Source organism: Choloepus didactylus, chromosome 6 (assembly GCF_015220235.1).
Source record: "Choloepus didactylus isolate mChoDid1 chromosome 6, mChoDid1.pri, whole genome shotgun sequence".
NCBI classification, from domain to species: Eukaryota; Metazoa; Chordata; class Mammalia; order Pilosa; family Megalonychidae; genus Choloepus; species Choloepus didactylus.
In genome coordinates this window covers 324,062-347,312 of record NC_051312.1, presented here as the reverse complement: position 1 = coordinate 347,312, position 23,251 = coordinate 324,062, and the positions used below count along the sequence as shown (strand labels likewise).

Here is a 23,251-nt window from a genome sequence, read left to right as displayed (position 1 = left end):
TAACCCTGGTTATTTTTCCATATAAGGCGCGGGCACTGATTCTAGGCTTAAGTCATGGCTCTCTCTCTTCCCTTTACCACGGAGCCTGTTCAAGCCGGTTCTGCGGCCATTTTCCCTATTCCATGCTGCCTTTATGTGAAAAATTAAACTTAACCCTTTCTTACAGATTCCCTCCTCTTTCTTTTTTTAAAAACCTTTTCAGTTTTCACATTTTAGTTCCTCAAATTTGCTGAGAGCTTTTTCACATTCCTCTTCATGGGGATCTTTCTTCTTAAGGGGGTATAGATTGTTCTGCTGATATTCTTGATCAGGGTGGTTTTGATGAGTCTCTGAACTAGCCTCTGGGCACACGGGATGATGTAACACCCAGCCGCTGCAAACATTTGTGCTGAAATGATAAGGAGAGTTAAAATAGACATTGCTATTCCTTTCCATTTCCCAACCAATTTTCCAACCATTCTGTGAGTGAGTTATTAATGCCAGAATTTTTTGCTAGTTCCTGATATAAGGTTGTTAAGCCTTGTAGAGCTTTGGTGATAGTTCCATTGGGTGCTGTGTTATTGGGGATTAATGTGCAACAACTTCCCCCAATCATAATACAGACACCTCCCTTTTCAGCTAGCATCATGTCTAGGGCCATTCTATTTTCCCATGCCATTCGGCTAGTGGCATCTAACTGTTCTGCTATGCCCTTAATGACATCTCTGGTATAGCTGATAAATCTTAGCTGATTATCCACATTTTTATTTATGGTGACCCATCAAAATAAGAATGATTCAAATCCTGCAGCCACTTGATTTTTAGCTTTAAACTCATTAGGAACTTCCCAGGGAACCCCTATACTATCTACATAAATTCTTCCATTGAAGGAACCAGGTACATTTTGTACATTTCTCTTTTCTCCTTTGCCTTCAGTTCCTACTTTTTGTTCACTTTCAAATGCCAGGGTGAATGAGATAGCCAACTGAACCACAGCACAGGTTCCTCCCCACTTTTTGGGTAGTGTTGGCTGGAGGATGCCCCTGCTGCAGTACCACCAGGGGTCTGCTCAGGGTATAGCTAAGCTGGAGAAGTTGCCAGTACGATCCTTGCTCACATTCCACACTTGTGTACACAAAGCCATGGTACCAAGGTCCTGGAGCCCTTATTCCCCTCTGGAGAGACAGGCAGAGTGGTTTCCAGGGAAGGTGAGAAGCTGGTATGGCCTTGACATTTCCCTTCTGGACTGGAGGGAAAAGGGAGGAAAACGTACTACAACTTTCACCAGGAGTAGCATTTTGAAAGAGGAGTGTTATACATTTAAACTCCTTTTCATGCTTTTCCATCCCCAAGGAGAAGGGCATAATCTGAGCAGTGGGTTGACTGGTTGCACAAGCCTAACTGTAGCTTCTGTTTAGACTCTGCATGGTATATTTGACCCATTCTACCCAGGCATTTGTATTTCCATAACCTGTATTTATTTCTATGGTCTGCTTTAAGTCTCTGGCCTCAAGTATTCTAATGACCTTGGGGTAAATTTGAACCGGAGAGTTAGACTCCAGCCAAGTCTCCCTTAATGGTTTTCCCTCCAACCTGGATGAGACTCATCCCTTATACTGTGTTGTCCACCAAACAGTGTTCCCAGAATAACAGGGGTCAGATGACTCATAAGTTATACTCCCAAATATTTGCCCCCCAACAATCTTGCTCTCTATTTTAAAAGTCTGCTCACATAAATACTTATATCCCTCCTCAGTTGTTGCTGATGTTTTAGGGTTCTACAGCTAATTACTTGACAAGTGTCAAATTATACAGTTTGGGACTCTATGCCTTTGACTATACTTATAACCAGTTTGGCAGAACCTGTTACTCCCTGAATATGGAACATTATGATCAGTACAAGCAATTTCATGATTAAGCTGTACACAGAGCACAGTGCCAACACAGGGTCTAATCCAGCCCTTCCTCCCTCCTAGTATGTTCTTCCAACTACTGTCTTTTTAGAGTGATTCTTAGGGGATCTGAGGTGGGAGTCACTCTCCAGGATTTGGGTTGAGTTGCTGGATACTTATCGTCTGGTTCAGGCACTTGTCCCTTTCCTTGTGTGTAATGAGTCCAGCCTCTTTCTGCCATTCGGACTGCCATCTCAGGTGTCAGCAAGACTTAATAGGGTCCCTCCAAAATTGGTTGAAGTTTGGATTCTCTCCATGACTGGATCAGAACCCAGCTGCCAAGCTGATGTTGATGAGGAGCAAATTCAAGAGGCGGGGTCTGAGTCAGCAGTCCACAGTGCCTGAGAGATGATAAAGTAGAAGACAAGGCCAGTATATAATTCTTAAGGAAAAGATCCTTCATGTCTAGGGAGGGGAGCTCTCCAGTCCTGCTGGGGAAAGGCAAACCAAGAAGCATTTCCTAAGGGGAAATTCCCGGTTCTTTTCTAGGGGTAATCCTGACTCTTAGTAGAGCTATACGGAAGCACTTGATCCAGGGTAACTTTGTATCCAAAACCAATTTAGAAAGATGTTTCTTTATGGTTTGATTCATTCTTTCCACTCTCCCAGAGGATGGTGTGGGGTCGCAGTTGACTCGTCTGGGGGAGGGTGGCGGCCGGTTGCTAAATCCTAGGCTCCCAGGATTGCTCCGAGGGTACCGGCGGCGGGGGCTCTTTCCCGGAGGCGAGGGCAAGGCGGGGGACTTGGCCAGGTCCCCGGCGGGAGGCGTGCAAAGTATGGAGGGCGGCGAGAAAGGAACAGGCGGGACACGTTTCTTTTAGGGTGAAGAAAACCAAGAGAGAGAGTTTATTAGGGGAGAGTACAAGCTTATATCGGGCGGTTTAGAGGGCGGGGTAGCTGTAGAGGTTAAAGGCTTGGATTGGTTCTGAGAGGGCGCGGAGGTTGATTGAAAAGGGGCGAGAGTTGCTCCCGTAACGGTGTCTGGCAACAATGTATGCGCACCGGTGGTGATGGGAGTTGTACTGGCAACGGGGAGTGTCCGGGCAAGATAAGGGGGTGGGGAAAAGGTGGTTCCCTCCGGCAAGTCTCCCCTAACATTGGTATTTTGGGTGAGGAAATGGGGCCTGCCTCCGGCCTCACTTTCCCAGGCCCGGGGGGCTGTAGAGGGCGCTGTCGCCCGTGCCCACTACCCTCCCCAGGGGTGGATCCGGTCCCCCAGCCCAGGCTCGCCAAGTTGAAGCACGTAATCAGTGTCCCGCAATGGTGGATGCCAGGGAGTGTGGAAGTCCCAAGTGACACCCAGGCTTCTCATGACATTCTGCAACACACGGGAGGTAAAGTGACTGCCATTGTCAGAGTCTATTTTCCACTAACCCATAACGGGGGATGATTTGTTCAAGGATGATTTTAGAAGTTCCCAATGCTGTAGCAGAGGATAGATGGTAGGCTTCCACCCATCCAGTGAGGTGGTCGACAATCACCAAAATATACTTTAAACGACCTATTGGGGGCATTTCAGTGCAATCAACTTGAATGCTCTGGAACAGTCTGAGGCCCGGCTCTCTTCCCCCTTATACCTGTTTTCTCAAGACCTTCATATTAATCTTCTGACAATTTATGCACTGTTCACATATTCATTTAGAAACTGGATAAAGGCCTACACATCCAAATTGTCTAAGTACTAAATCACACATGGCTTGTACCCTCCAATTACTCCCCTGGTGTAATACTGCTAATATCTCCCTCTTTATTTGTTTATTCAACATTTGTCTGTGGTCTGGGAGAAGCCATTTCCCCTGATCATTTAAGGTCACTCCTACCTTTTCCAGCTCCTTTACTTCTTTGGCAGAGAATGTAGGGACCCCAAACCCTTCAGGGATAGAGGGTATCGGGGCCATTAATTTTAAAGGGGAACAGAGAGAGGCCTCTTTATCCTTCTCATCAGCTAACCTATTGCCTTTTGCCTCAAAAGTAGGGTCCTTCTGATGTCCGTTTATATGCACCACTGATATTTCTCTCATTAAGAGTAGATTGGTTAATACTTGTTTCACCAATTCCCTATGAACCAGTTCTTTTCTTTTGCTGTTGATTAATCCCCTTTCTTCCCAGATCTTTCCAAAGGTGTGGACTACCCCAAAGGCATACTTAGTGTCAGTGTAGATTGTACCATCCTTTCCCTTTAATAATTTGAGGGACTGATTTAGTGCATACAACTCACAAGATTGAGCTGACCACTTACTGGGCAATTGGCTAACCTAACATTTCAGGATTTGGGAATCAGTCAACCATCTCCCTGCCCTTTGAGACAGAATAGTCCTCACTTGATGAGGGGTACCAACTACTAATGCCCCTCCAAAGGTCAACTTCCTGCTTTCTTCTACCAAAAGGGCAGTTGCTGCAATGGCTTGAACACACCCAGGCCACCCCCAGAGACTGGATCTAAAACCTTTGAAAGGAAAGCTATGGGCCTTCTTTGGCCTCCCCAGATTTGGGTTGGGACCCCTAAAGCTATTCCCTTATCTACTGTAACAAACAGGTGAAAGGGTTTCTGGAGGGAAGGAAGCACTAGAACAGGAGCTTGCACCTGTGCCTGCTTGAGCTCATTTAAAGCCTCCATTTCCACTTCCTCACATTCTATATTGCCAGGCTCTTCATCTAGTAATTTTTGGTATAGCCCCTTAGTTTGAGATGCAAAAGAATCCATCCACAATCTACAGTACCCTACCAATTCCAGGAATTTTCTTAGTTCCATTTTTGTTTGAGGAAGAGGCAACTCAACTATGGCTTAGATCCTTTCTGGATGGATTTTTCTTTTTCCTTCTCTTATGAGGTGGCCTAGGTACTTAAGTTCCCTTGCTACAAATTGCAGTTTACTTTTAGATACCTTTAATCCTTGATCCCTGAAAAAGTTCAGTAGATTCTTTGTAACTTGAGCCACTGCTTGCCTTTCTTTACTTGATATTAATAGATCATCTACATATTCCAGAAGGGTGATCTCAGGATGGATTGGAAAATTTTCCAGTACCCTTTCTAACTCTTGTCCAAAGAGATTGGGGGACTCCGTGAAACCCTGAGGTAAGACCATCCATCTATATTGCTGCTTTCACCCATTGAAGGGATCTTCCCACTCAAAGGCAAACAGGTCTCTACTTTCTGGATCAAGGGGACAGGCCCAGAAGGCATCCTTTAAATCTACTACACTAAACCATTTATGATGGTAGGGGATTTTACTCAGGGGAGTGTAAGGATTAGGAACCACAGGGTGTCAAACCTGGACAATTTGATTAATGGACCTTAGGTCCTGCATCATTCTCCAGCTACCATCTGGTTTCTGGATGGGGAGAATGGGCATATTAAAAGGGGATGTACAGGTCTCTAAGAGTCCATCTCAAAGGAGACCCTCAATGATGGGCTAGAGTCCCTGTCTTCCTTCAAGGAGAATAGGATATTGTTTCTAGCACACAACCTCCCTTTCCTTTTTTAACTTGATTTTAATTGAGGGAATTTGCAACCCTCCCATTTCCTTCTTTTACCCACACATTCTCCTTAATGTCCTGTTCATCTTCTTCAGTGAGCAGGGTCAAAACCTCAATTTGTCCATTCCTCACCTCTAAATCCAGTCCCAAAGGTATTATTATGTCTCTTCCTAATAAGTTACTCCCAGCTTCTGGGATGTGCAACAGGGGAGCTATAATTTGATTATTTTCCCAACAAATGTTAGTAGGCTCAAGAATGGGAACTTTAAATCCCTCCCCTTTTGCCCTTGAGATGTTGAGGGAACTGCCAGAGAGCCTGGCCCCCTTTGGAAGATGATTTACAGAGGATTGAGCTGCTCCAGTGTCTACCAAGAATGTAATTTTCTCTTTATATGGGCCCACCTTTAAATTTACTAAAGGCTCCTGGTGGGCTTCTAAGATGAAGAGCCTGTGACTCTCCTAGTCCTTGAAATTCATTTGGGGTATAACTCAACCCTCCTTCTGTAAGTCTGGGCACCCTCTTTTGAAATGGCCAAGATTTCCACAGTAATAACACTGCAGAGTTCTTCATTCTCCTTGCTCCTTTATTTAAATCAGCCTGGTCCACTCCTTTATCTCGCCTCTCTCTGCTTCCTCCATTCCCTGCTTCTAATCTTTTCTTGACCAAGTGGTCAACAGTGGTCATCATGACTTCAGCATTTTGATTTTGCTTTTCATCCTCCCTTCCTATAAATACTTTTTGTGCTTCCCTTAATAAGTCTTCCAATGGCTTACTCATCTATTCATCTATTTTCTGGATATTTTTCTGAATATCAGGCCAAGACCCCTTCACATAGCTGACCTTTAACATTCCCTGGGCCACAGGGTCATCGGGGTCCATAGCTGAATATTTCCTCACTTGATCTCTCAATCTTTGCAGATAAGGGGAGAGAGAGACTCAACTTTCTCTTGATTCATCTCAAAAGCCTTATCCAAATTTTGAGATTTTGGCATGGCCAATTTTATCCCCTCTGTCATGAGGTCTCTGAGATCCTTCATTTGTGCCCTATTCTCCTTATCATTATTCTCCTAATTGGGGTCAGTACTTGGAAATTTTTTCTCTGCTGCCATCACCCCTTGCCCTGGCAGGTGTTGCCTTTCCCATTCTTTCATAGCCGCCCCCCCCACCATTTCTCGCTCCTCTTTTGTAAGGAGGTTTAATATGGACATAAGTTCAGACCATGTGTATAGGCTAGAGCCTAGGAATTGATCTATTTGCTCAGCCAGCCCCATTGAGTCCTCTATTAATGATTTCATCTCCTTCTTAAAATTCCTAACTTCTGCACTTGTTAATGGGGCATCTACATACCCGACTTCTTTTTGCTGCATAGGCACCTCCCTCAAGGGGTAAAGGGATTCAATGGGGTGATGTTCCCTCACTCTCTTTCCTTCAAGAGTTTTTGGAAATGGAAAATTATCTGGTGGGGCAGTTGGTGTCGACGGGCCTCCTGGTTCCCCTGGAATCTGTGCAGACTTTATTAGGTCCTCACACGCTAACAATTTCTGACACAGGGGAGGAGGGGAATAGTAGGGAGGAGGAAGGCTTGATAAAGTGTCCCAGGGTTTAGATTCCACCAACTCAGCTTCTGAGTTTGGATTTTTATGTTTCACAGGGTAGAGGGAAGTTTTTGTTCTTTATCCAGCACATGGCATAATGGGACTCCTCCTTAGAAAAGAGTTTCTTCTCATTAACATAAAGTACAAGGCTGGCACAGAGCCATTCCTCCTCTGCTCCATATTTTGGCCAGAATACATCCAGTGGGGAAATGCTTTCTTTGGTTCAAATGTAACAACAATATTTAATCATTTCCTTCGTCCTTTCCCTTGATTGGATCACTATTGGTCTAATATTTTAACATTCTACCTAGTGGACTATCTGGAGCGATGTCCCCGAGGGACTCTATAGGTGCCCCTTGTCTTCCTCCCCGGCCAGCCAACTGCCTCTATTCCCCATTCTGAGTCTTGTTTGGGCTTCTCTCTCTCAGTTCCTTTCACTTTGTCCATCTCTGGCCCTTTACCTCGCAGGAGAAGGGAACCACAAATCTGGACTCTGCACTCAGTTCGCACAGTATGTCGCACGTTTCAGTCACACACAATCAGCCTCAGACTCATCAAGAATTCCCGACCACCAAGGCAATATAATATTTAATAGTCCTCTTTCCTTACCTTGGCCCATGCAGGGAGTTGCCTGGTCAACCAGAGGCAGGTTTTCCCTTTTCCCCTTTTTCTCATCCACAATTGGCAGATCCAGGCATCTGGTCTCGGGCCTTTCAGCTGCCAGAAGTGGGTCCCCAATGGCGGAGTCTGAACCCCTCAATTGGCAGGGTGTGCCTTCCCTTTGTCCACCTCGGGGGTCCCCCTCCAAAGCCTCAGATCCCTGAGCAGCCCTCAAGTTGTCAGAAATAAAGTGGTACCTGTAAAGGAATAAATGCTCACTCAGTTCTCGAGGAGAAAAGAATTTATTTACCATCTTGCAAGATAGGGCGCACAGCCAGAAACCTGGTAGGCTGGCACAGGAGGAGGAACATGGTGACCTTTTAATCTCCTGCTCCTAATGCACAAGTCCCTCCCCTGTTTCCCCATCAGCTGGTACTCCAGAGGTTACAGCCTATCCGGGAGAGCTAACCAGCCCGCCTTTGAGATTTTGAATTGTACAGACTATCCGGGAGAGTTCATTCAGTCTGAATTTCCTGCCGGGAGTTCCTGCCTCTGATTATACCCCATATCCCTTTGCATTCCAGTAACCCTGGTTATTTTTCCATATAAGGCGCTGGCACTGATTCTAGGCTTACGTCATGGCTCTCTCTCTTCCCTTTACCACGGAGCCTGTTTAAGCCGGTTCTGCCACCATTTTCCCTATTCCATGCCGCCTTTATGTGAAAGCTAAACTTAACCCTTTCTTACAGGACCCCAAATTATTTTTAACCATGTTATCAAATTCATTTTAACTGATGGTAGATCAAAGGACAAGAGAAACGATCTCTAGTAATCTGAGAGCAGGAATTGAAAGTGCCAAAATTTGAGTATGAGCTCCTTTCCAATCTAGGATCCAGGGAAAAACTAAAGTAGGAGAGTCAATTATTTTCCTCGGTAAGCTACATTTCAAAGAATTCAAGCAAAATCCTTAATTTCAAGTCCAAAAAAGTTTAAGATTGGGAAGGAAAATAAATCAAAATGGGAAAGAAGAGAGCTTACTCATGAAAAACAAGAATCAACAGCCGACAACAGCCCTGGCTCCTTATTTCCATGACTTTGGGGGAGTGGCTCTGAGCCCCCGTCCCAATTTCCTCCTTGTAAGACTGCCCAAAGAGATGCACTTCAGGCCAACATTTGTCTTTTGCTGGTTCCTGGCAGTAAGTCTGAAACAAGAATTGGATACAAGTTCACAATCTGAGACTTTCTCCTTTAACAGTCAAACAAGTGGCTTTTTTTTTTTTTTTTTTTTTTGTGGTTGTTTTGCTCCTTCTCAGCATCTGAAGGGGGTGGATCAGCCTGAGGGCCCTCACCACGGTGCCTTCCAGCAGTTTCCACCTGGGCCTGCCCCTGTAGAGTCAAAGGAACACCAAAGTCTCTGCTTTAAAAAGTGAAGAGGAACTGGGATGACAGCATCTCAGGTCACTGTCGCTGCTCCCATACAACTTAGGGAATGGACACCTCACTTTACAGACACCCCAGGTGGAGCAAGCAGCCCTGGAGCAGAGACTCGGTGGGGGTCTCCAGGAAGGGAGCAGAGACAGGCGGGAGAAACTCTGACCTGTGCAGAGCACGGGTTGTGGCCTCTCCCCTGAAGTCCTGCAGAAGCTGAATGTCCGGAGCTGACCCCATGCCGGGAAACTCCAATCTGCTGGAATTTGGTGTGCACACAGGGACTGCATGGCCGCCCTGGCAGACTGGCTGAAGTCTGCAGTGCCCGGGGACAGTCATGCCCTTGCTCCTTGTGGCAGAAAGGCAGTGACAGCCACCTGGGGCAGGGGTGGGAGCTCTGCCTGGGCAAGGAGCTGGAGACCCTGCTTCTCTCCGAGGGCTGAAAGGGAGCCCTGCCTGGCGGGGAGCAGACCTGAGGGGCCCACAGGGCTCTCTGGGGCCGGGGGCTCTGCTCTCACCTGCCACAGCCCAGAGCTTCCCTGGCCCTGGCTGCATCTCAGCCTGGCAGGTGGTGGCCCCTCAGGACGCAGGATCAGCTCCAGGTACCAGGTGAGGATGACACTACCAGAAGGACAGAGGTCATTGGAAGGTGAATTATTAGAGCATAAAGTTAAAAAAGCATGATGTGTATAACTAGAGAAATAAACACTGGACGACAGTGAGGGATCCCAGAACCACCCAGGCTAAGTATGAGGCATTTCTCTGTAACTACAACGGGCTAGTGCTGGGGCTTGAACAGATGCATAAGCCAGAAGAACAGCATAGAGCGCCCAGAGTTAAACCCCAGTACACGTGGGAACTTTGAATATGGGGCAGAGTGGACTTTCAAATACAAGGTGTGGGAACAAGTGGTTAGCATTTGGAAAAAGTTAAATGGGATCCAAATCTCACACTGTACACAAGAACAAGACAAAAAAGGGTCTGGGATCAAAACGTACAAAATATAACTGTTAGATCCCAGAAAGAAAAGAACTAACATGTAGAAGGGGTTTCTAACCCAGAGGCCCCGCAGGTTATCTCACAGAAAACAGGTGCCCCATAAACTAAAGAATGAAGGCTGTTTAAGGCTGTCCCTGCCACAGTGGTTCCCCAACCTCAAAAGGCGGGTAAAAGCAAGATCAGATATTTCTGTAGGACAAACAACTGAAAAGACCTGCTCTCCCTAGATAAATAATGTAGCTGCTTTTCTGAGAAGAATAATGGGCTAGAATCCTAACAACCTATCAGCCTAGAAGTTGACAGACACCCACCCAATCGAGGCACAGGATGCACTCAGCAGCCACCCTTCTCCCCCAACACCCTTCCCTCCCCACGTGGGTTTTTCCTTTAAAAATGCTGCTCTCAGATAGAGGGCCAAAGCCATTTTTTCCTTTCTTTCTTTTCTGATGGCTCCCACCTGCTTTCCTCTGCTTTCTTCCTCTAATAAGCCTTAAATTCTCTACTTAAACCATGACTCGCTGCATTTGTGTGGATTCTTGAATGGCTCTAAACCTAACAATAACCACACAAGCACTGGAAGGAAACTTGGGTGAAATCCTCCTTAACCCTAGTGCAAGGAAAGGATTTCTAAGTAAGATTCAAATCCAGAAGTAACAAAAGAGAAGACTGATAATTTTGATTACAATTTTTTTGTAATTTAAGAAATTTGAAATTTGAAATTTGAAAAAAATTTCAAAAAATTTGAAAAATTTCAAAAAAATTTGAAATTTGAAAAAATTATAAATTTTTTGTACTTTGAAATTTTTTTTAAAGTTTTTATTACAAATAAATGCCATGAACAAAGTCAAAAGACAAAGAAATTGGGAGAAAATATTCAGATGATACACTACAAAGGGCTAATGTCCGAAATACATGAAGAATCTTAAAAATTGAGGGAAAAGGACCAGAAACTAAATAGAAAAATGGCAAAGAGACAATTTCACAAAAGACAGTTTACAAAAAAAAAAAAAAAAAAAAAAAAGAGAAATGTTACTTACAGAGCAGGCGCTGTAAGAAACATGCAGATATAACGTCGCGATCCCTCCTCTCGCATACCAAGTTGGCACAGCCCTCTCGGGGACTCTGTCCACACTTCACAAAGACCCACGGACAATTAATTCTCTTTGGCCGCAGCGTCTCATTTCTAGGAAGCGCCCACGAAGCTTCACCCCAACAGCCCGAGGGGTCGCGTGTACAGGGTCACCCTCCTCAGCAGTCTGTAACTGCCAACACTGGGAACAACCCAGATGCCCGTGGGCGAGAGGGTGGGGAGTGGCTCGTGCACTTCCACCCGCGACGCCCCAGACGCTGCGCAAAGAGCGAGGACCGAGGACACCGAGGGGAACCAGCAGAGCACAGACGGGCACGGACAGCGCGCCGCCTCCGTTCAAGAGCAGGCGCTGTAGGAAAAGACGCATGCACCTGCTCGTTTGTGCACACGCGAGGAAAACCGGGCCCTGGAGAGACTGGGTAGGATGAGGCTGGAGAGAAGAGAGAGTGGGGAGGCCGAGGAGGACGGGAGCCTGGCTCAGACCGAGGGGCTCGTGCGCCCGCCGCGGAGGGGCCTACGAGCTCGGGGGCGCCGCGGGCTGGACGTGGTGCCCGGCAAGCGGAGGCAGTCTCCCTCGCGGAGCCTGAACCGTGGAGCCGCGAGGAGAGGGCTCGGGGGACGCCCCGGTGCATCCGCATCCCTTTATGGGGTGCTCAGAGCACCAGAGCAGTGGGGCGTGAGGGAGAAGCGGGGAGACGCAGTGGTGACGGCGGCAAGGCTGCCGGACACAAACATCATTTTAAAAATCCCAGGAACCAGATGTAACAATGTGAAAGGAAACGGGTGCACTTGCTATTAACACTATTTTAACTAACCCAGTATAGCCGAGCTATTATCTCAACGTATAGTCAACAGAACACGTCATCGATGACGTACTTTGTACCCTTCTGTTCCTGCTAAGTCTTCCAAAGCCAGCGCATGCTCTGCCTCGCGGGCATTTCACAGTCGGGGCTCCCCCCATCCGAGGGCTCCCCAGAAGCGGGAACAAGCAAAGGGGCGCCCAAGGCAGGGGCAGCAGAGGGATGGGGCTGCCTGTGGGGCCCGGCTCTCCGGGGGTCAGGAGTGAGGTCTGGGCAGGGGTCTGCTCAGGGACAGAGGTGCTGAAGCAGGCTGGGGCCAGCGTGCGGGAGGGAGGCTGGGACGACTCCCGGCGGAAGAAATGTCCCTCGGCGCTAAATGAGGAGCTGGGGCCGGCTGCCCTGCGTCCCTAGCCAGACCCTGGAGGGGAGCGTCCCTTAGCCCACACCCCACCCCCACCCCCACCCCCAGCAGAACTTGGGCCTTAGTACTTTCTACACCTTGTTTTGTTTGTAGTTGATTTCCAAACCACCAACCAGCAGGAAATAGAAAGTTCAGAGAAATAGAAACTACCGGGGGAAAAGGGTGGAGCTACTGAGCTCTGTCAGGGCCCCCTCCGCAGCCTGCCCAGACTCGCCATCATGAGCCGCACTTCCCAAACCGTCTTCACTGGCGCCAACACAGGCCTCCCCCCATCTTATGAAATGGTAAAGGAGGAGCACGAGGTGGCCATGCTGGGGGGGGCCCCCCACAGCTCTGCCCCGGCTTCCAGCACCGTCATCACCATCCACAGCGAGACCAGCGTGCCCGACCACGTCGTCTGGTCCTTGTTCAACGCGCTCTTCATGAACTTTTGCTGCCTGGGGTTCGTGGCCTATGCCTACTCCGTGAAGGTGCGTGTGGACATCTGGGGGTGCGGGTATGTGGGGGACCCCACGGAAGTGTGTGTGGGCATCTGGGGGTCCAGGGACATGGGAGTCCCCAGGAATTGTGTGTGGGTGTCTGGATGTGCAGGTATGTGGGGTTCCCCGTGTAAGTGTAAGTGCATTAGGGGCTCCATGTCCCACCGTGACTTGGGGTGAACTTGGTGCGCCCGTCCATGGATTGGGGGGGCTCCCCAGTGGGAGTACATGAGCAGGCTACTTGGTGCACAAGGATGTTAGCCCTGCCCAGGGACTCTCCCTCATGGCCTCCTAGAGAATGTCAAGCTCACTTCAAGTTTAGGGTCTCCTGGCTGCCCAGTAAATACAAGAGGGACCCACAGGGGACCATGTATTCCTGTGGGGTGAGCGCCCAGTGCTGGGGCCACAGAGGATGTTGGGCGGGTCCTGGGGCTCCCAGAGCTGCTCAGTGTCTGAGAGGAGGTCCAGACCCCAGAGGTGACGGGCAGGAGGGGACATGGCAATCTGGGACCACCTGAGAGTCTCCAGCTGCACCTCTCAGCAGGACCCTCCCCCTCACCTTGTGTCTCCCCCAGTCCAGGGACCGGAAGATGGTGGGCGACATGACGGGAGCCCAGAGCTATGCCTCCACCGCCAAGTGCCTGAACATCTTTGCCCTGATCTTCAGCCTCCTTCTGTTCATCGTTTTCATTGCTCTCTATGTCACTGGCTCGGTGATCCTCTTCCATGCCATTTCCCAGAAAATGCAGGACCGTGGAAGCTACTAGAAGCTGCCCTTTGCCAAGGCCCACGCCCTGCACCACCCACTGCTGGCCTGCGTCTGGGGTGTTGACCTGCCCCTAGAGCCCCCCTTTTACAGCAGTTTGTGACACACATATCTGTCCAGTTCTGAACACAATAAAGAGCTCTGAGGGTCCTGGTGCTGTGGTGTCTGCTGGGGTTGGGGGCAGGCATTGCTGTGTGTCTCCAGCCTGGTCTGAGGCCGGGCTGAGGGCTTTCCTTGTCCCCTGCTCTGTTCATCGGAGAGAAGCTGGGCAGGTCCTCAGGCCTTGCTGTTTTCAGGCCTCCCATGGGGTGTGGTATCTGGACTGGGGTCCTTGTGGGGGTGGGGGGTCCCTCTGTCCTGGGGATCTGAGCCCTGACCCAGGTGGGCTGAGGTGGGGATGACAGAGCTGGGTCCTGAACAACCTTGGTCTTGGGATAACCCTGCAGACTCAGCTTGCAGGAGCCGCAGCGATGCTGGGTGAGGTGTGTGTGCCTCGACCCCTTTGGGGGCACAGGGAAATGGCATCCATCAGCATAGCTGATGGAACACAGCCCTCGCAGCCCCTCCTGCTGGTCCGACTATTGCTCCATCCTGGTCTGTGGTCTCCTCTGGACGTGACCTGCTCTTCTCCCAGCTCCTGGGAAGGAGCATCAGAGGCACTGATGGAGGGGCAGGGCCCTCTGCCCTGGTGCTGGGTGCAGACAGCAAGGGCTCCCAACCCCACTGGACTGAAGAGAGGCTCCTGGAGCTGAGACACAAGCTTGCCCGTTCAGGTGGGGGGCTGCCCGGTACCCCAGGAAGTGAGGACATGGAGTGTGAATGGGTGTGCTTCAGCAGGGCCAGGGGCTGCACCTTGTGGCAGGTGGGAGCCATCCTGGGCAGACACCTGGAAGACCCTGCTGAGAAGCAGAAGTTCCTTTCCTTTCAGGCCCCAGAGGGCTGCTTGGGCAAATGGGGGTGGGTTGCTGGGATGCGGCCCCAACGATATATGGCCGAGGATCTTGGAGGGGGTGTGTGTGGGTAGGAAAGGCTGTCACATAGTGTGCTCCATGTTCCCAGGGCCTGACCTGGGGTCCAACACCTCCCTATGCCCTTCCTTCCCAAGCCTGTTGTCCAGAGCGTGGTGGTGACAGCTGCAGCCCCTAGGCCCCCTTTTGAAGTTGCCGTCAGGGAGGGCCTAGACGAACCACTGGGGAGCCAGAGCTCCAGGCCCGGGGCAGCTGCACCAGGCGATGGTGGGAAATTAGGGTGATTATGGGAGAAGATCCAGTGGACAGAACAGAGGACAAAAAGCATTATTCCATGGGTTCCAGAGTGAACAGTTGCTGCACAAGAGGGTGCTTCTGCCTCCTCGTCTCAACTGAAACTCAGCTGTCCCTGGGATGACAAGACCCTCCGCCCCCATTGGCCCCTCAAGTGGGGGCTCTGCTCTCCCTCTCCCATGTCTGCGATGCCTCGGGGGTCTGGAGGTCCCACCCTGGCTGCTCCTCGTCTCCTCCAGACCATCTCCTTCCCTGTTCCATGAACCTCCCAGCTCCTTGGAAGCTTATGTACTTGAGTCACTGACCTGATCCTTAGTGTGACTCCTCTAATATTCCAGCCTTCCTCCTTCTGCACAAACGGAGGAAAGCACATCACCACCAGCCCCGACATTAGGCCTGTTCATGGGACATGCTTTGGCTGATGAACAGAGGTGAAGTGATGGCCGTCCCTTCTGGGCCAGCACTTGAGACCATGTGTGATTTTCCAAATTCCCTTGTTCCTGGCCTTGGGACTTGTGGATGCGCCTGTCAGGAAGGAGATTCGATCTGTCCCTGGTGACCACCATCTGCAGCCTCCACGCCACTGCAGACCCACACTGGCGTTAAACGGAGAGTGAGAAACCAGCCTTTCTTGTAAACCACTGAGATTTGGGATTGTTTGCTACCCCCACACAAGCTGGGCACCCTGACTGATACAGAAATTGTCTTCAAAGCGCAGTGGTGACTTGAGGGAAGATGGATGAGTGGGGAGCGGGCGGCAGAGACTACTTCTCTCCCACAAGCAGTGAGTAGCCAGGCAGAAAGTGTCAGATCAACTATTCTGGGTTTCCCGGGTATGTGAGGGCGAGGAGACTGAGAAACCATGGTCAGAGGCTGTGAGAAATTCTGTCTGAGGCCCCTGGCCTCCCCCACCCTCAGGGGAGGTGGCAGTGGGTGGCCCGACCCTTGCGGACTGTAGGGGACAGAGCACAGCACTGAGCCAGATGTTGGCCAGTGAGGCCAGAATGTGGGATCCCACAGCTCCAGCCCATCGGGGTCCGACACTGGGCATCCTGGTTTCCACACTGGAGGCGAACGGGCAAGGAGCCAGGACAGGGGCCTTTGGGGCTGAGAACAGGTGGCCGGTGTGCTCCATCTGCTGGGCAGGCCGGAAAGTGCAGCCTGGTGACATGGAGGGAGAAAAGGCTTTTTGGTGTCTCCCCTGACCCTCTCTGAGGGCCCGGTGGATCCCGTCTGCTCCCCTGCTCGGGTCCCTGGCTGCGTTGGCTGGGAAATAGAGACAATCCAACTGTCAAAGAGGCTTTACACAAACCAATCAAAACAAAATCCTAGAGAAGTGAGAGAACCTGACCTTCAGAATAAAGCATCAAGATAATCAGACACCCAGATATCAGCAAAAAATCAGAAGCCATACTATAACTCTGGAAGATATGGCCCAGTCAAAGGAGCAAATTGAAAAAAAAACAAAAGAGTTCGCCTCTTCTCTCTTTTTGTCTTTGTTGGTGTGGTAGTTTGGAGCTGTTATGTACCCCAGTAAATGCCATGGTCTTTTCATCCATTCCTGTGGGGAGTTCAAATGTGGGAGCTTTGATTACATTGTTTCAATTGAGATGTGATCCACTGAATTCCAGGTGGGTCTTAATCCTTCACTGGATTCCTTTATGAGAGGATAAAAGGCAGAGAAGTTCAGAGAGAGCTCAGAGAGAAATACCCAGAGAGAGTAAAAGAGAAAATCCTGGAGAAGGAAGCAAGGACACGGAAGCTGAAAGGAGCATCACCCAGAGAGAAGGACCAGCGGATGCCACCATGTGCCTTCCCAGCTGACAGAGGAGCCCTGGAGGCCAGCAGCCTGTCTTCAGAGTCCAGGTGTCATCCTGTGCAAGCCTTAATTGGGACATTTTCATGGCCTTAGAACTGTAAATTTGTAATCTAATACATCCCCATTGTAAAAGCCAATCCAGTTCTGGTATACTGCATTTGGGCCGCTTTAGCAAACTGAAAGTCAGTGTAGCTAAGGGCTTGTCAATTTTATTGATCTTCTCAATGAACTAACTTTTGTTCTTTTTTTTTTTTTTTTTTGATTCTCTCTATTGTTTATTTTTGTTGTTATTGTTGTTCTCAGTTTCACTTATTTCTTACTTCTTTCCTTCTGCTTGCTTTGGGATTACTCTCCTGTTCTTTCTGTAGGTCTTCCAGGTGTTCTGTTAAGTCTTTGATTTTCTCTCTTTCTTCCTTTTAAATGTAGGTACTCAGGGCTTTGAATTTCTCTTTCAGTCTTTCTTTGCTGCATCCCATAAGTTTTGATATGTTTTGTTTTTGTTTTCATTTGTTGAGATATTTACTGATTTCTCTTGCAATTTCTTCTTTGATGCACTGATTGCTTAAGAGCGTGTTGTCTAACCTCCACATATTTGTGAATTTTCCAGTTCTCTTGCTGTTACTGATTTCCACCTTCATTCCATATGATCAGAGATTGTACTTTGTATAATTTCAATCTTTCAAAATTTATAGAGACTCTTTTTGTTGCACAACATGTGGTATATCTTGGAGAATGATCCTTGAGCATGTGAAGAATGTATAGCCTATTGTTTTGGGGTGCAATGTTCTATATACGTCTGTTAGGACCAGCTCATTTATCATATTATTAAAGTTCTCTGTTTTCTTCCTGATCCTCTGTTTAGATGTTCTATGTATTGATGAGAGTGGTGTGTTGAAATCTCCCACTATTATTGTAGAAACATCAATTATTCCCTTCAATTTTCAGCAAGGGCACCACATCCATTCAATGGGGAAAGAACAGTCTCTTTAACAAAAGATTACAGAGACAGTGTTATAAGTGCTGGGGCAACTGCCAATCCAGATGCAAAAAATGGATTTGGACCCAACCTCTCACCATATACAAAAATTAATCAACTATGGATCAATGACATAAGCTTAAGAGCTAATAGTATAAAATGCTTATAAGAAAACATAAGGAAATATCATCAGGACCTTGTTTTAGGTGGTGGACTCTTAGATTTTACCCAAAGCACAAGTATGGAAAGAAACAGGGATAAATTGGACTACATAGATATTAAAACATTTGTGCATCAAAGGACATATCAAGAAAGTGAAAAGGCAACCTAAAGAATGGTAGCAATATTTGCAAATCAGATATCTGATAAAGGTTTGATAGCCAGAGTATATAAAGTACTCCTATAACTCAACTACAAAAAGACAAACAACTGAAGTAAAAATTGGCCAAGGATTTTGTTTTACTTCTTTTGTTTCTCATTGCTAAAGCAAATACCATGAAATGTGTTGGCTTAATCAATGGGAAAATATTGGCTTACAGTTGTCAGGCTGGTAAAAATCTAAAACAATGAGTTATCAAGGCTGTATCAAGACTTTCTTTCTGAAGACTGGCATTCAGGGGCTTGTTGCCAGTGATCCTTGGTCCTGGGCTCCTCTGTCATGTAGCAGTGCACATGGTGGCCTCTCCTGGCTTCTCCCTGCTTTTCTAGGTTCTATTGACCTTCTGCTTCATGCTTCCCATGGCTTTCTCTCTCTCTCTGTCTGAATTTCATTCTGCTTATAGGGGACTCCACTAATAGGATTGAGTTGGGCCTGATGGAGTTGGGCCAAATCTTAACTAAAGTAACCTCATCAAAAGGATCTACCTACAAATGGGTTCACACCCACAGGAATGGATTAAGTTTAAGAAAAGTTTTTCTGGGTTGCATAGCTCAAAACCAGCATAGATTTGAGTAGACATTTTCCAAGGAAGATATACAAATGATCAATAAGCATGTGAAAAGATCCTCAACATCATTAGCCATCATGAAAATACAAATCAAAACCACAATTAGATACCACTTCATACCTGGTAGGATGGATGTTATTTCAAAAAAAACAACAACAGAAAATACATGTTGCTGAATATGTAGAAAAATAGGAATCCTTGTACACTGCTGGTGGGAATGTAAAATGGTGCAGCCACTATATAAAATAGTTTGGCAGTTCATCAGGAAATTAAACACAGAACTGAAAAGCAGGAAATTGGAAAAATAGGTGTATAGCAATGTGCATTACTGCATTATTCATAATAGCCCAATGGTGGAAGAAACCCAGTGTCCACCATCAGATGGATGGATAAACAAAATTGAATAGTATTTAGCCATAGAAAGAAGTGCAGTCTGAATCTTTGTGTTCCCCAGTGCAAGCTTCTTCTCTGTGCCCTGCGGTTTGTGGGACACAGGGCATGCCAGTAGCTCTAAGGGATGCAGACTAAAGCTGTGCTCAACATCTCCTTATCTGGCTCCAGGTTACTGGTCTGTGGCAGATGCCACAAACTGTCCCTGTGGCTGTTCTTGGTGGCCCTCTAAAAGTCCCCACCACAGGCAGATCTTACTTCCCTCTCTCACTTCCGGTTGCACTTTTCTATCTTGCCTGTGATTCAGACATCAGACAGGTCTCCTGCTTGTGCTCAGGGTGTTGCTTCAGACCTGTACCCTGGTGATGTGCCCCCTTCAGTCTGCCAGGCCCTGCCCTGGGGAGGGGGACCAGAGGCCCAGGGCCTTTCTCAGGAGTCAATCCCACTCCACAATTAGAAGTAAAAGTTTCCCTATTTGCTGTTGAGTATTCAAGTTGGGAGGGAGAATAAAACTTCAGCACCCCTCCAGCACTTAAGCAACTCTGATGTTGGGTGCTGGAAGGACAATGTGTTTCTGAACAGGACTTGAAGCTCTGGCCTTAGACATGTGGCCTTGTTTTGACTGGGAAATACAGAGGAACCAAGTGTCAAAGAAGAGCTTCAACATGAATCCAATGAACAAGAAATCTTAGACAAGAGAGGGAACCATCCTTCAGAATAATCTCATCAAAACCTCCCACAGAGAATACCCCAGGACCAAATGCCTTCAGAGGGGAATTTGACCAAACACTCTAAAAAGACTTAACTACAGTTTGCTCAAACTCTTCCAAAAAATTGAAGAGGAGGAAATACTCCCTAAGTCATTCTATGTGGCCAGAATCACCCTCATACCAATGCCAGAACAAAAATCCTCAATATTAGCAAGCAGAATCCAACAGTATAGTGAAAGAATTATATATGATCAAATGTGATTTATCCCTGTTATTGAAGATTGGTTACACATAAGAAAATCCATTAATGTATACATTGCATTAACATAATGAAGAAAAAACACACATGATCCCCTCAATCCATACAGAAAAGGCACTTGACTAAATACAGCACCCTTTCTTGATAAAAACACTTAGAAAACTGGGAATAGAAGGAAACTTCCTCAACATATAAATGGCCTATATAAGAAGCCCACAGCTAACATCCTATTATGAAAGAGTTAAAGCTTTCCTTCTAAGATCAGGAAAAAAACAAGGATGTCCAAAGTCAGCATTGTTATTCAACATTGTACTGAAGGTTCTTGCCATAGCAATCAGGTAAGACAAAGGAATAAAAGGCATCCACATGGGAAAGGAAGAAGTAAAAATTTCCCTTTTTGCAGTTACTATGATCCTATATACAGAAAATCCTGAAAAATCCACAACAAAGCTGCTAGAGTTAACAAATGAGCTCAGCAATATCGCAGGGTCCAAGTTCAACATGCAAAAATCAGTGTTGTTGCTATACACTAGTAATGAGCATTCTCAGAAGGAAATCAGGAAAAAAATTCCATTTGCAACAGCAACTAAAACAATTAAATATCTATGAATAAATATGACCAAGGATGTAAAGGAATTGTACACAGTAAACTACAAAACATTGTTAAGAGAATCTAAGAAGATCTAAATAAATGGAAGGATATTCCAAGTTTACGGATTGGGTGACTAAGTTTCAAGATGTCAATATTACTCAAAGCAAGTTACAGATTCAATGCAATCCTGAGAACAATTCCAACAACCTTCCTCACAGAAATGGAAAAGTTAGTCATCAAATTTATCTGCTATGGTAAATGTCCCCAAATAGATAAAGCCATCTTGAAAAAAGAAGAATGAACTTTGAGGACTCACAATTCCCAATCTTAAACTTATTACAAGGTCACAGTTATCAAAAAACAGCATTAGAAACAAGTCCTAATTGAGTGTAAAGCCTAGGGAGACTCCCAGGAAGATGGAGGAATAAGGAGAGGTAGAGCTCACTCCTCCATGAATAGCACCTAGAGGACAGCCACAAACTGTCCAAGGCAGGCATTCTTGGGCTCAGCAGACCAGGGAAGGAGCATGAAACATAGAAGGAAGAGCTGGATGAAGAAACAGGGAAACTGCAATGGAGAAACTGTGGTGACTGACTCAGCTCATCTGTGGCTCCCTGAGCTCTTCCCCTAACTGCAAGGCCAGCAGCTTCTGGTTGACCTGGTTCTCACCCTGTTGGCTGCTGTGGACTGCAAGAATCAGGGAAACCTTCCCCCTGGAACAGAGGGGGATGCAGCACAATTCTGATCAACTCTATGCTGGCAAAATTTGTCCTTTCTGTCTTGCAGCCTTGGCCCTTTCCAAAGAGGCACCTGCTGTGCCCCTGGTGCCATTATTTTCACCCATCTCAGAAACAGAGGGGACAGGGGCTAAAAAACTAACTTACCTTTTTAGGGCCATGTGGAATAGGTTGAAGAGTGTATCTGCTAGGCAGGGTGAGAAATTGCAGTCTTGGGAAAGTTCTTTTGTGACCCTCTCTCCAGGGCTATTTGGAACTGATTTGCATCCTCTTCAGAGGATCCTGTTCCCATTTTGGTGGGAAATACCAATGAAACAAGTGTCAAAGAAGAGTCTTAACCCAACCCCAATCAAAAAAGTTGTAAAAATGGAAATTAACTTTCAGAATAATTTTATCAAGATAATTAGATGCCCAGATATCAGTAAGAAATTACAAGAAACCCTTAGAAACAAGTATATATGGCCAAAAAATTGGAGGAGATAGAGAATTTGGAACAACTAATCAAAGATGTTCAAAAACTCTCCTAAATCAATTCTAGGAGATGGCTAAAGTGATAAAGGATATTATGAAGACAAAGGGTCAGCATAAATAAGAATTCTGAAACATACAAAGAAAAATAATAGATATTAAGGGAATGAAAGACACACTAGATGAAATTTAAAATACACTACAGACACCCAACAGCAGATTTGAAGAGGCTGAATAAAGGATCAGAGAGCACCTGAATTCAAACAGATGAACAGATGGAGAAAAGAATGGAACGCTTTGAGACGTGCCTCAGGCAAAAGATTGACAACATGAAGCACAGAAACATATGCATCATGGGTGCCCCAGAAGGAGAAAAGAAGGAAAAATGACTAGAAAGAATGAGGAAATAATAGCTGAAAATCTCCCAACCTTTATAAAAGACATGATGATGTAAATCCAAGAATTCCAAATAATAGGGTTACCTGAATAAACCCTAATAGGCCAACTCAAAGACACATACTAATCAGAATGTCAACTGGTAAAGATAAAGAGAGACTTCTGAAAGCAGCAAAAGAAAAACAATTTGTCACTTACAAGGGAAGTGCGATAAGATTAAGTATGGGTTTCTCAGCAGAAACCATGGAGGTGAGAAGGCAGTGGTCTGATATATTTAAGGTACTGAAGAAGAAAAGCTGCCAGCCAAGAATTATTTATCTGACAAAGCTGTTCTTCAAAATTGCGGGATGGTTTAAAATAGTCACAAACAGAAGCTAAGAGAATTTATTAAAAGGACTCCTGCCCTACAAGAAAGACTAAAGGGAAATAGTAAATGCAGGCTCAAGGAAAAACAAGAGAGAGGCTTGGAGGAGAGGATAGAAAAGGAGATTGTCACTAAAAGTAACTGAAGGACAAAAAGAGACACAGAAATTTGATATGATATATAAAAGTCAAAGGATAAAATGATTTAAGTAAGTACTGCCTTTACAGTAATATCATTGAATGATAATTGACTAAATTCTCCAATCAAAAGTCACAAATTAGCAGTATGGATAAGAACAAGTAATCTAGCTATATGCTGCCTACAAGAGACTCATCTTAGACACAAGAATGCAAATAGGTTGAAAGTTAAAGGCTGGAGAAATATATTCCCTGCAAACAAGTGACCAAAGAAGAGCTGGGGTAGATATACATACTAATATTGGACAAAATAGATTTTAAATACAAAAACCGCAGAAGAGACAAGAAAGGAAATTGTATGTTAATAAAAGGGGAAATAAACCAAGAAGAAACAACAATCATAAATATACATGCACTTAACCAAGGTGCCCCAAAATACATGAGGCAAACACTGGTAAAACTGATGGGATAAGTTGACATCTCTACAATCATGGTTGGAGACATCAACACTTCACTGTCATCAATAGATAGAACATCTAGATAGAAGACCAGAAAGTAAACAAAGAACTTGATTAAAATGATAAATGAACTAGACCTAACAGACATTT

At 46.4% G+C, this 23,251-nt stretch overlaps 1 protein-coding gene across 1 annotated transcript; it reads left to right on the top strand.

Annotated features, from left to right (window-relative positions):
* Positions 1-11,259: 11,259 nt before the first annotated feature.
* On the top strand, positions 11,260-16,302 carry LOC119538846 (interferon-induced transmembrane protein 3-like). The gene is made up of 3 exons (XM_037842035.1): positions 11,260-11,539; positions 12,435-12,811; positions 13,396-16,302. Exons 2-3 carry the CDS (start codon positions 12,560-12,562, stop codon positions 13,585-13,587), a joined length of 444 nt encoding a protein of 147 aa, XP_037697963.1. The 5' UTR covers positions 11,260-11,539; positions 12,435-12,559; the 3' UTR covers positions 13,588-16,302.
* The last annotated feature ends 6,949 nt before the right edge of the window (positions 16,303-23,251 follow it).

What these genes read in the sequence shown, in the direction of transcription:
- LOC119538846 (XM_037842035.1), top strand. Translation starts at nt 12,560, where the DNA reads ATGAGCCGCACTTCCCAAACCGTCTTCACTGGCGCCAACACAGGCCTC. An exon ending in CCTATGCCTACTCCGTGAAG is followed by an intron (nt 12,812 to 13,395) that starts GTGCGTGTGGAC and finishes TGTCTCCCCCAG; the next exon opens with TCCAGGGACCGGAAGATGGT.